The sequence below is a fragment of the Typopeltis vanoorti genome, chromosome 13 (genome assembly GCF_054136105.1).
Source record: "Typopeltis vanoorti isolate ZY-2024b chromosome 13, IOZ_Tvanoo_1.0, whole genome shotgun sequence".
Taxonomy (NCBI): Eukaryota; Metazoa; Arthropoda; class Arachnida; order Uropygi; family Thelyphonidae; genus Typopeltis; species Typopeltis vanoorti.
In genome coordinates this window covers 125,588,964-125,601,381 of record NC_143561.1, presented here as the reverse complement: position 1 = coordinate 125,601,381, position 12,418 = coordinate 125,588,964, and the positions used below count along the sequence as shown (strand labels likewise).

General features: G+C 38.9%; 1 protein-coding gene across 3 annotated transcripts in view; it reads right to left on the bottom strand.

The window, feature by feature from the left end:
• Positions 1-12,418, bottom strand: part of LOC150100520 (mitochondrial ribosome and complex I assembly factor AltMIEF1) — a 60,572-nt gene that overhangs the window by 28,486 nt on the left and 19,668 nt on the right. For all 3 annotated transcript variants that reach the window (XM_090403033.1, XM_090403035.1, XM_090403034.1), the window contains exon 2: positions 12,034-12,209. In XM_090403033.1, coding sequence (XP_090259159.1) covers positions 12,034-12,207 — 174 coding nt within the window. In that variant the 5' untranslated portion in view covers positions 12,208-12,209. The remainder of the gene's footprint in view (positions 1-12,033; positions 12,210-12,418) is intronic.

Here is a 12,418-nt window from a genome sequence, read left to right as displayed (position 1 = left end):
ATATAAATCCTCTTCCAGGGCCATTACATCATTATTACTAATAACCCTTCCCAGGTTCACATCATCTGCAAACAACTGAATAACCCCTTGCAATCCATTGACAATGTCATTGATATAAAGGTTAAACAATACAGGTCCCAGCACTGAGCCCTGTGAAACCCCACTTGTAACCTTCTGCTTCCTTGATATTGCCCCACTATACATAACTCTCTGATACCTATCAGACAGCCAGTTCTGAATTCAGTTGACTAACCCGACACCTAGACTCATGTGCTGCAACTTAAGTATCAACTTATCATGTTGTACCCTATCAAATACCTTTGCAAAATCCAAAAAAGGCATATACTGCCTTTTTTGGATTTATATAAATTTCCCTCTATTATAAAAGGCAATTATAAAAGGGGGTGCTTAAGAGTCAAAGCTGTATAACTGAGAGGAGACCTCCACATAGCCTTTAAAGGAATGGGGAGAACCGACCAGGGCTTCTGACCTAATGTCCAATCCTCACCTTCTCGTGGTGCACCCTGTTGGGTATCTACTTTGATACTGAATGAACGAGGATGGGCTGGCAATTTGGGATTTAGCCGACCAAATTGTATTCTTATTGGTTAAACCAAAATAAAAAATGATGGTACAACATGACAAAATTTCATGGCGGCTGGGGCGTCGCCCGGTTAAACAAGGCCCCCATTGTTTTCGCCAGGGAACCAGGGCGAACAGCGAAAAGTCAGCTACTGGAACAAATCTGAAAACAAACCCCAACTCAACATCACCAGACTTAAAGATCGGTACTATCAACGTAAGAAGCCTGAATGGCAAAGAAATGGAGCTAGCTGAGGAATTAGATAAGTACCAGATCGACATAATAGGGGTGACTGAAACAAAAAAGACCAAAACTGGTGAGATCTTTCTGAGCAATAAATACAAAATGTTATATTCAGGCAATGACAATCAAGGAAAAGAAGGAATAGCCATAGTATTCAACACAAAATACGAGGCTAATCTTCTTGAATGGCAGTCAGTCTCAAGTAGAGTAATGTAGGCAAATATGAGAATGGGGAACTAGACAATGAGACTTATTTGTGCCTATGGTCCCACAGAAGGTTCTACTAAGGTAGAAGTGGAGGAATTTTTTGAGGCTTTAGAAAAAGCAACTGACACAATGAAAAAGGAAAAGTTGGTCCTTGTTGGGGATCTAAATAGTAGAGTAGGAAATGATTGTGAGACATACAAAAATATTTTGGGAAAATTTGGAGAAAAGAGCAAAGCTAATAATAATGGCAAATATCTGTTGGATTTCTGCTCAGGACATGGACTGGTTATTACTAACACCATGTTCCAACATAAAAATGTGCACAAATTCACATGGAGAGAAGAGGCTAGGAATAAGAAAAGTCTCATTGACTATGTTATTGTTGATAGTGATGTTTTCTCACTGGTGCAGGACACCAGAGTGTACAGAGGATTTGAAATTGGAAGTGATCACTATTTAGTCTTGAGCAGGATAAAATTGAATTTCATATTGAAAAGAATAACATGTAAGAAAGTTTTAAAGCGAATAAAAGTTGAGCAGCTCTCAGATGTGAACTGTAGACTAAAATACAGAAATATTATTGAAAAGAAAATGAAAGAGTTTGAGAACAGGAATCAAACCTTGGAGATTCAGTGGCAAACTCTGAGGGAAACATTGATTGATTCTGCCAAGAGAGGCATGTGGTGAGGTTGTGTGCAAGGATAAAAAAAATCAGAACTCCCTGGTGGACACAGGAAGTTAAAGAGGCAATGAAGGAAAAGAAGAAAGCATATCAAAAGTTCCTGGCAAATAAGTCAGCTTTTACTCTTACAGAATACAGAGACAAATGTAAGAAAGCTAAACAGTGTGCAAAACTAGCTAAACAAAAGTCATGGGAGGACTTTGGCAAGAATATAGAAAATAAATATCAAGAAGGTGGCAAAATATTCTGGAGGTTGTTGAAGAAGCTTGGGAATGGAGGAAAGAGTGCTGTAAAAGGAATTAGAGATGATAAAGGTGACATGAAAACAGGAGAAAAACATATCCTTGAAGTATGGAGTAATTACTTTGAAAAACTGCTAAATGAAACAAGCAGTGATGACAGCACAGTGATAAAAAACACTGACCAGGCATGCAGTCAGGAATGCATATCCATACTTGAAGTAGAAAAAGCCATCAAAGGCTTGAAATGTGGAAAGGCAGCAGGAGTAGATGATATTCGACCAGAAATGCTGAAGTATGGTTGTATAAGAGTCTTACAGTGGCTGCACTGCATAGTTCAAAAAGCCTGGACAGAGGGACGAATTCCCGATGATTGGAGTAGAGCTCTCATAGTACCCATATATAAAAAAGGGAAATAAAACTGAATGTGAGAATTACAGAGGTATTTCCCTACTGAGTGTTCCTGGCAAGATCTATGCAAGTATACTTCAGAAACGGTTGAGAAGAATTGTGGAAGAAAAGCTTGGTGAAGAACAAGCTGGATTCAGGCCAAATAGAGGCTGTCAGGATCAGATCTTCACTTTACGACAAATAGTCGAGAAAGCATGGGAATATAACAAAGATCTGTATTTAAGTTTTGTCGATTTGGAAAAGGCATATGACAAGGTGCCAAGAGAGAAGCTATTCAATACGCTGCAGTTATATGGTGTCAATGGGGCATTATATCAAGCAATACTTAGTCTTTATTTGAGTTGTGAGTCAGCAGTTAGAATTGAAGGAAGTACAGGAAGATGGTTTAATGTTAAATCTGGTGTGAGACAAGGATGTACATTATCCCCTCTGTTATTCATTATCTATATGGATCACATTATGAAGGAATGTGGTATTAAACCTGATATCAAAATTGGAGATGTTAATGTCAGCTCTTTGCTTTATGCGGATGATGTTATACTTCTAAATAAATCCGCTACAAGTCTGCAAGATTCTCTGACTAAATTGAATAGCTGTTGTAATAGATATGGTATGAAGGTCAGCAATAAAAAGACAAATACAATGAAAATAGGCAGAATCATTGAAAATGTCAACTGTGTTGTGAATGGAGAACCTGTGGAACAAGTAAAACATTTCAGCTACTTAGGCACAATTTTTACTGAAGATGGTAAACTAAATATAGAAATAGACAACAGAATCAGCAAAGCTGGTATCGTGGGAAGTCAATTGAATAAATTCATATGGAATAAGAAAGGAATTAGTCGGAACACTAAATTAGCTGTATACAAGACTGTGTTCAAACCGATTTTAACTTATGGATCTGAGAGCTGGGTCAGAAGTAAAACACTTGACCAAAGACTAGAGACCGCAGATATGAGAGTTCTGAGAAAGATTAGAGGCGTGAACAGATGGCATCAATGGCAATATCATATTAAAAATGAGGATATTAGGAAAGAACTTGACATTGTCAGCATCCAGGAATGCATTAGCAGAGCTAATCTCAGATGGTATGGTCACTTAAATAGAATGGGAGAGGAAAGATTAGCAAAACAAGTGTTCTCTGCAAGGTTGGCAGGAAAACTACCCAGATATAGGTGGATTGATACGGTACAAAGTGCCTTAGACGATAGAAATATAAGATCTGATAATGTTGGAGTCTTGACAAGTAACAGACTGATTTGGAGGAAAATTGTAGATAGGAAGTTAGTAATGATGTAATTTTTTCATGTAGTACTGTCATATCCTGTACACCCCTTGAGGGTACATGACAGGAATTTGATGATGATGATGATAAAAGGCAATCATATTACTAAAGCAAGAGCACCCCTTAACAAATCCATGTTGATTCTCACAGATAACATTACCCTCATCTGTCCAATGCTGTAATGGTCTCTCACTAATTTCTCCAAGACCTTAACAACTACTGACGACACACAAACTACCTTACAATTAGACACTTCCAGTCTGCTACTGCCCTTATACAATGACACTATCCTACTTTCCTTCCATTCCCTGGGTACCTTTCCTGTAGACAGACTTTCATTGAAAAGTCAGGTCAACGGAGCTGTCAGTTCTTTAGCACATTCTCTCAAAACCCGTGGTGAAATACCATCCAGTTCCCCAGCTTTACTGAAATCCAAAATACTCAGTATTTGGAACACACACTCTCTCCTCTTGTACCTCTAAACCTCGAACCTACCCTATTCCTCTAGTATTAAAACCTATTTCTCCAGGTTTTAATACTAGAAATATTCCAATAAAGTGTTCATTGAACAACTCCACTATGTCCCCTGCATCAGTCACTCTATTTCCATTTTTATCCCACAATGTCATTTTTCCAGACTCATTTCTCCTACTGACCACATAGCTAAAAAATTCCATAGGATTTTCTTTGGATCTTAATGCTAATCTCTTCTCATATTCCAGTTTTGCCTTCCACACCATACTAGTCACTCTCCTAGCCTGAGTCTTATATTCCTCATGCATCTACTCTCCACCCCTCTCCTTATATCTCTTCCATAATCTCTTTTTCACCTACAGTTCTTATTTGATATTGTTTGTCATCCACTTTACACCAAATTGTGTTCTCTTCTATACTCGTGGAATACAGATTACTATTGCTGCTAACAAATATTCCTTCACAATTTCCCAAACACTAATGATATCTCGCCCTTCCAATTCCTCCCTCCATGGAACTGTCCCAAGTTGATTTCTAACACTATTATAATCACCTGCCTTATAATTCCACATACATTCCCTTTTCTTTGATACTCCTGCATGTCTATTCATCTTCCAAGTCAAAACCACATGGTTACTCTCTCCAACTGGAGGGGGGGGGGGGTAGAAATGTCATCTCAATTATTATCAGCTCTTGTGATGCTGTGACCAAATCCAAAACTCTAGAATCTCTTGTTCCCTCTATTACACGTTGCCTAAGACATTTGTCCATCCAGAATTCTAGAAATTCTGTTCCCTTATTACTACATGATAACTAATATTTAAGGAATTGACAGCGTATACTAGAAATATAAATTAAATGAACTTTAATATATACTTTCCGATATTTCGGCAAATGTCATGTTGCCATCTTCTTGGGAACTTAATACAAAGACACGTGCACACAAGTACTATATAACAGCAAATGAGAACTGAAGCTAGGAAGCTAACGTTTTCCTAAAGTCCTGATGGTGCCCTCTGGCAGGCTATATTGGTGGTTCTTGGCCTTTGGGCTGAAGTTCTTCTGATAAATGTTTCCCAAATTTGGGGCATTCTCATGCATCCAAATTTGTTGAGGTTTGGCATGTTCCTAAGGGCTGAGGCTGATTCCATGAATAGTCTTTCATACTTGAACTTGCTGCGGTGTATGACTGTGGCTTTCTTTCATCTTATTCTGTGGTGAGTATCCAAAGCGTGGTCTGCAAGCCCGGAGTGGATGTACTGGTGAAATCGGATGTAATCCTTGTGCTCTGAGATTCTGATATCTGCTGTCCTGCCTGTTTGGCCAAAGTAAGACAATTTACAGCTGCAAGGGACCCGGTATACACCAGGTAGGTCTAGGGGAAGTGGTTGGTGTTTAGTGGAGCGGGCAAGGGATTGCCCGCTCCACTAAAGACCAACCACTTCCCCTAGACCTAAAATCCAGAAAAAACTGGGATCAGTATTTTCTGGATTTTTTTTTTTTTGGTGGAGGGGGGGGGTATAAAAAAAATCCAGAAAATACTGAACCCAGTTATCCACAACCCACCACCCCCTCCCCTTCACAAAGAGGATTGCTCTGGGTCCATCGCCATTCCTTGCATCTGAAGCACCTCGGAGAAAATCAACAAAATCTTAAGAAAACAGGACTTAACCACTTGTTACAGACCACATAGAAAACTGGCATTCCTTGTCCGGAACATGCCAAACCTCAACAAATTTGGATACATGAGACTGCCCCAAATTTGGGAAACATTTATCAGAAGAACTTCAGCCCAAAGGCCAAGAACCACCAATATAGCCCGCCAGAGGGCACCATCAGGACTTTAGGAAAACGTTAGCTTCCTAGCTTCAGTTCTCATTTGCTGTTATGTAGTACTTGTGTGCACGTGTCTTTGTATTAAGTTCCCAAGAAGATGGCAAGTGACATTTGCCGAAATATCGGAAAGTATATATTAAAGTTTATTTAATTTATATTTCTAGTGTACGCTGTTAATTCCTTAAATATTAGTTATCATGTTTAACCAGCTTATTACTACATGCATTTTCCTCTTCCCAGCATATACTACTGTACTTAAAATCTCCCATAACAATCATTCTTCTTGCACTTGCCAAGCTCAACTGCCTAAACATATCCTGCTCCCCACCAAACATCCTGTCTTGTCAACCTCTACCTCACACCATATGCTTTCAAAACCATTAGTGTCACTGCCTTTCAAAACCTCTACTCTTACAGGATGTAAGTGATGACTTACGTCCTGTAAGAGATGAAGTCATCATTTACGTCCTGTAAGAGATGACTTGCGTCCTGTAAGAGTAGAGGATGTAAGTCATCACTTATCATAAGCAGTACTCCACCACTGCGTTTTTCCTTCCCATCTTGACGAAAAATGCTGTACCCTGCTACTTCTATTCCTGTTATTATATCATCTTCCATCAACCACGTCTCAGAGATCGCAGTAATCTATGGCCAGGCTGATGCTATCAGTGCTATCAATTCATCACCTTTATTCTGGATACTCCTGGCATTAGTATAAAGCATAAAAATATCACTGCTTCTATACCCCTATCATTATCTCCTCCAGAACCCACTGGACTCAGTGTTACCTAACGTCATCCCCCTTTCCCCAAGCACCCATTTCCACAAGAGGCCGCCGCTGCTACCATCCACCCTGAGAATTCTAGTTTCCCTGCTTTGACACACCAACTCATTCAGAAAACAGTAATCTCTCCAGATGCCTACATTCTTCCTTATTCAAATGCAAGCTCTCACATACAGTTCTTTTCTGTCCTCAAATGCTTGCCAAGCATCCACATATTCCAATCTTCTCTTCTAACACATTCTGGCTATTATGCAATTCATTATTACTGCTCTTCTGCTCTGCTCAGCTCATCACTATCATACCTGGACAACACACACACAATCTTTCCTCTCTGCATTTTCTTTCGTACAACCTCAAGCAAGAATCTCAGATCTCTTGCCACCCGATTTACATTGCCACTCAAGTCATTTGTGCCTACTATCACAACCATTTCACCACCCTTTCACCCTGCTTAATTGCCATAGCCACACTCTATCGTTCTTCCAAGCAAATACTCCTCTGGGATCCTATCTTGCACTCCGTGGATCATCGCGTCTCCATACATCACAGCTCTTACCACCCTGTTCCTTTATTGCTCACCTACATCCCTAACACTCTCTCTCCTCTAACTCTTTCACTCTATGTTCCTGTATTTACCTGCTGTCCTGGCATCACTATCCCTGGTTCCAACACTTCCTCACATTCTTCTCATTCTCTCTCTCTGTCTGTTTCCATTCTCTCCTCTCCTATCGTTCCCATAACTCTCTCATCCCCTCCCTTCCACTGCTTCTATTCTCTCCTCTTCGATCATTCCCATACCTCTCTCTCTCTCTCATTCTCTCCCTTCTATTCTCTCCTCTTCTATCATTCCCATAACTCTCTCACACTCCTACTCTGATTCGAATTGCATTCATCTCTTCCATTCACCTTATCTCATCTTTCATACTTTTCATCTCATTCTCGAGACATTCCACCATCTCTTTCAGCAAGTTATCCACTCTTACTCACCATTCATCCTCCTAATCATGACCATCTCCGAAAACTTCACAACTGTTCAAACCCTCCACATTTCCCACTCTTATTTCTTCATTCATATTTCGCTGCTTGCTATTCCCACCTCTCACACTACTCGTCTCTCAAGATCTCCCACTCCTGACATAACATGGTCAGATATCGTAGCATCTAACTCACTGAATTCTTCCCACTGCCTACATTTTAAGCATATACACCCCCCCTTCTCTCACATGCCACGTACCCATCTGATTGGATACATACATGCCACAAGTCCCGCACGCCACAAAATCCTTTATTATGTTATGCAAAATAGAGTTCTTGAATGGGGGAGGACTTGGTGATACGCCATTTATAACTCGATCAGCGGCAGCCGCCATCATTTATATTGTGCTGAGGAACTACTACAACTAAACCTAAACGCTAAATACTATGTTATATGCTCTACTGTAAGCCAATTTAATTACTTGATACTATAAGCATAAACTATATTTAACTATACTAAATAGCGGATAACATAAACTTATCTTTTCTTCCACCGCAGATGTCTGACTCTGACCTCGTATTCTATATATTATCAATGGTAGTAGAAACAATCTATGAATTAAGACTTTGAATTCACACATGCACATCTCTTACTTGCTTTTCTGTGAATCTCTATCTTCTCTTTCATATATTTCCATATTTAAGCAAACAGCTGTTCAATACTTTTAGCTGCTGTGCATGCTCATCGCCATACAAAAACAAAACTTAACTCATGATTCTAGTAGCAAGACTTATACGTTGGTTAGACATAACTGGTAATTAGTTTACGGAATTAACAACGCATATAAAGTATATTAATTAAAGGTAACTTTAATGAATAACTTCTATATTTCGGCAACGTCACATTGCCATCTTCAGGAACATAAAGATATGGTATGGGAACTCAGGAACTAACACAAAGCAAATGAGGAAGAAAGCAAGAAACTAATATTGTTCCTAAAGTCCTGATGGTGCCCTCTTGCGGACTAATTTGGTAGTCTTGGCAGTTGGGCTGAAGTTCTCATAATGAAAGTCTCCCAAATTTGGGGCAGTTTCATGCACCCAAATTTGTTGAGGTTAGGAACGTTTTTTAGAGCTGCTGAAGATTCTTTGAATAATCTTTCGTATTTAAACTTGCTGCGATGCATTATTTTTGTTTTCTTCCAACGAATTTTATGGTGGGTATCTAAGGCATGGTCTGCCAGCCCAGAGCGGCTGTACTGGTGAAACCGGATGTAGTCTTGGTGTTCTGAAATCCTGATATTTGTTGTTCTGCCTGTTTGGCCAAAGTAGGACAATTTGCAGCTGCAAGGGACCTGGTATACACCAGGTAGGTCTAGGGGAAGTGGTTGGTCTTTGGTAGAGTGGATAAGGGATGCCAACTTTTTATATGGTCTGTAACAGGAAGTAAGGTCATATTTTTTGAGGATATTGGTTATTTTCTCAGAGGTGCCCTGGATGTAGGGGATGGTGATAGACTTGGTGTAATCTTTATCGTGGAAGGGGGGGGAGGGGGGTTGTGGTTTACAGGTTTTAGTATTTTTTGGATTTTTTTGGGGTTATAGCCATTGGCTAATAATGTGGTTTAGTTCAATAGTCAGGGCCTTGTCATCTGAGCAGATTAATTTTGCCCTGTTATATAGTGTTTTTATCACCCCATATTGTTGTAAGGGGGGGGGGATTGCTGGTGAATGTATCTGCCAGTGTGGGTGGGTTTTCTGTAAACAGAGAAAACCAAAGATCCATCAAGCTGGCAGGTGATTAAAGTGTCTAGGAAGGGGAGGGTGTTGTTTTCCTCTTTTTCTAAGGTGAACTGGACTCTGGGGTGTTGGTTGTTTAAGTGTGCTAGGAAGGAGTGGAGTGTGTCTGAGCCATGTGGCCAAATAGCAAATACATCATCCACATAACGAAGCCAAATAGTGGGTTTTTGTGGGGCGGAGTTTAAGGCTTTCTCTTCGAATGTCTCCATAAAGAAATTGGCCAAGGGTGGGGAAAGTGGTGAACCCATGGCTGTCCCCTCTATCTGTTTGTAGAACTTTCCTTGCCAAACGAATGAGTTCATTGTAAACTGAAATAGAGCTGAAATATCGGGAGGAAACTTGGCTTGGATGAGCTCAAGGGTTTCTTTGAGTGGGACATTAGTGAATAGGGAGGAGACGTCAAAACTGACCATTATGTTAGTGTGTTGGAGTGTGAGGTTTTCTATACTGGCTTTAAAGTGGGCTGAGTTTTTTTATGTGTGATGGTGTGTTGCCAGTGTAGTGTGTGAGCGTTTTGGCTAAATGTTTGGCTAATTTATATGTGGGGGAATCAATGCCATCCACTATGGGATGTAATGGCACATTTTGTTTATGTATTTTTGGGAGTCCATATAATCGGGGGGGTCTAGAGTTATAAGGTTTAAGTTTGTTGGTGACTTCCACAGGTCAAGAAGTGACTTTCTTAAGGAGTCTGTGGATAGTTCTAATCTGAGAGCTGGTTGGATTATATTCAATGGGGAGGTAAGTAGTAGTTGTTGTTTTTCAATTCTTGTAGGGCTGTATATTCGTTTTTGGATAAGTTGGATTTTGGAGGTTTGGCTTTAGTGTGAATACCGACTACATCCAGTCTGACGTTGTTGGCGATAACTCAACCTGGCCGCTGTCAGTTCACAATAAATACATGATATAGATATATGCAACAAAAAATACTACTATAATAAGATCACATACCATTTCAGCATGTTGACACAGTTCTTAAGGATCATGTTATCAAGGAAAGTAGTTTAGAATAAACTACTTTCCTTGATGATTAAAATATAACTTTAAACACAGTAAGTTCAATAATAACAATGGTTATATCTATGTACTGAGAAATGCAAACAAATAAAATCTAGCATACTTTAGTTTATATAAACAAAATTTAAATTCGGAGCAAGATTTGCAAATTAACATATAAGATTAGAGATTGTAACAATGTTACATAAAAAGTATATATATATTGCTAATGCTATATATGTAATTTATAGCTACATTACTGTTATTTTTTATTTTATTATTTTCTCATTATTATATTATCATTATGATAATATAACAAATATAACTAACACAAAGCAAATGAGCATTTGCTTTGTGTTAGTGCCTGCGTGCACATACCATATCTTTATGTTCCTGAAGATGGCAATGTGACGTTGCCGAAATATAGAAGTTATTCATTAAAGTTACCTTTAATTAATATACTTTATATGCGTTGTTAATTCCGTAAACTAATTACCAGTTATGTCTGACCAATGTATAAGTCTTGCCACTAGAATTGCATATTAATAATAGTGGGATGGGTTTAACTGATGATATACAGCTGTTTGCAGAAGATGTAAAATTGGGGGAGAGCAATGTAGAGTTAAAGTGATGGCCTTACAGGAACTCTTGAATAGATTGCATGAATGGGCAGGTAAGTGGAACTATCAGTTCAATGTTGCAAAGCATTAGATTTTAAAATTTGGTAAGCAATGATGGATGCAAATAAACACTTGTTGGGGAAACTTTAAAGAAGGTAGAGGAAATGAGAGATCTGGGAGTGGTGGTGGTGGTGGTGGTGGTGGTTGAAACAAGGACCTGAAATTCAGGGGACACACTGCATAAGTTGTGAAGATGTCACATCGGATAATGGCAATGATGCAGATGTCCCCGATGTGCAGAAATAAAGAGGTTATGATGCCACTGTATAAGGCCTTGATCAGGCCTTATATGAATTATGCACAAATTAGGTCACTGGGTTTTTATGGTGATGAGGATATGTTACAAAGAGTCCAGAGAAGATTCAAAAATGTGACCACCTTTTTGAATCTTCTCTGGAGTATGACAGATTGAGAGAGTGTAAATCGCAAAGCTTTGTGAATAGGAGGAGGAATATGATTGAGTCATATAAGTTAGTCAGAGGTTGTTATCAGGTTGACATGGAAGAGATTTTTCATAGAATGGGAAGGGGAGGGGTAGAACATGAGGCCATCCCAGGAAACTATAAGGAGGGTGTGAGCAGAGGAATGAGGATCAGATTCTTTACATCGAGAGTGGCTGGTGAGGGGAATGCACTGCCTGAGTTGTTGTAAATGTAGACACAATGAATCATTTTAAGGCACAGTTGGATGAGCTTTGTGTTAGTGTATACTGCAAGGATGAGTGTCTGACTCCATGGAGGTCAAATGTTAATAATAGTATATTTAATTTTATGTGTATTATTAACTCACAGCAAAACTGGAAGTTTGTCCTGTATTTAAATCAAGCATTTAATTCTGACCTGATAGTGAAACAGAAGCTCCTTTTCATCCTTAAGATTTTTATTTTTACGAAATTCCTCACGAATCCATGTTAAATAAAAATCTTTTTCTGTGTACCTCAGACTTGCTGAATATCTCAATAAATCTTTATAAAGTTGAAGGACTGCCTGTTTGCATATTACCTGGATACACATTGCTAATTAAAGAACAAATTATATATAAATCAAATTCATCTTTTAAAATAGTCAAAAAACAATCAAAATCATTTGATATAATACAATTTTAAAACGTAGCCTTACATACAAATACAACTTCTAAATTATTCAAATGGCACACTAAAAATGCCACTATGCTTTTGGAAATTCATGAATAATTTCTTGTTGTTGTTCACCACATAACATGGTG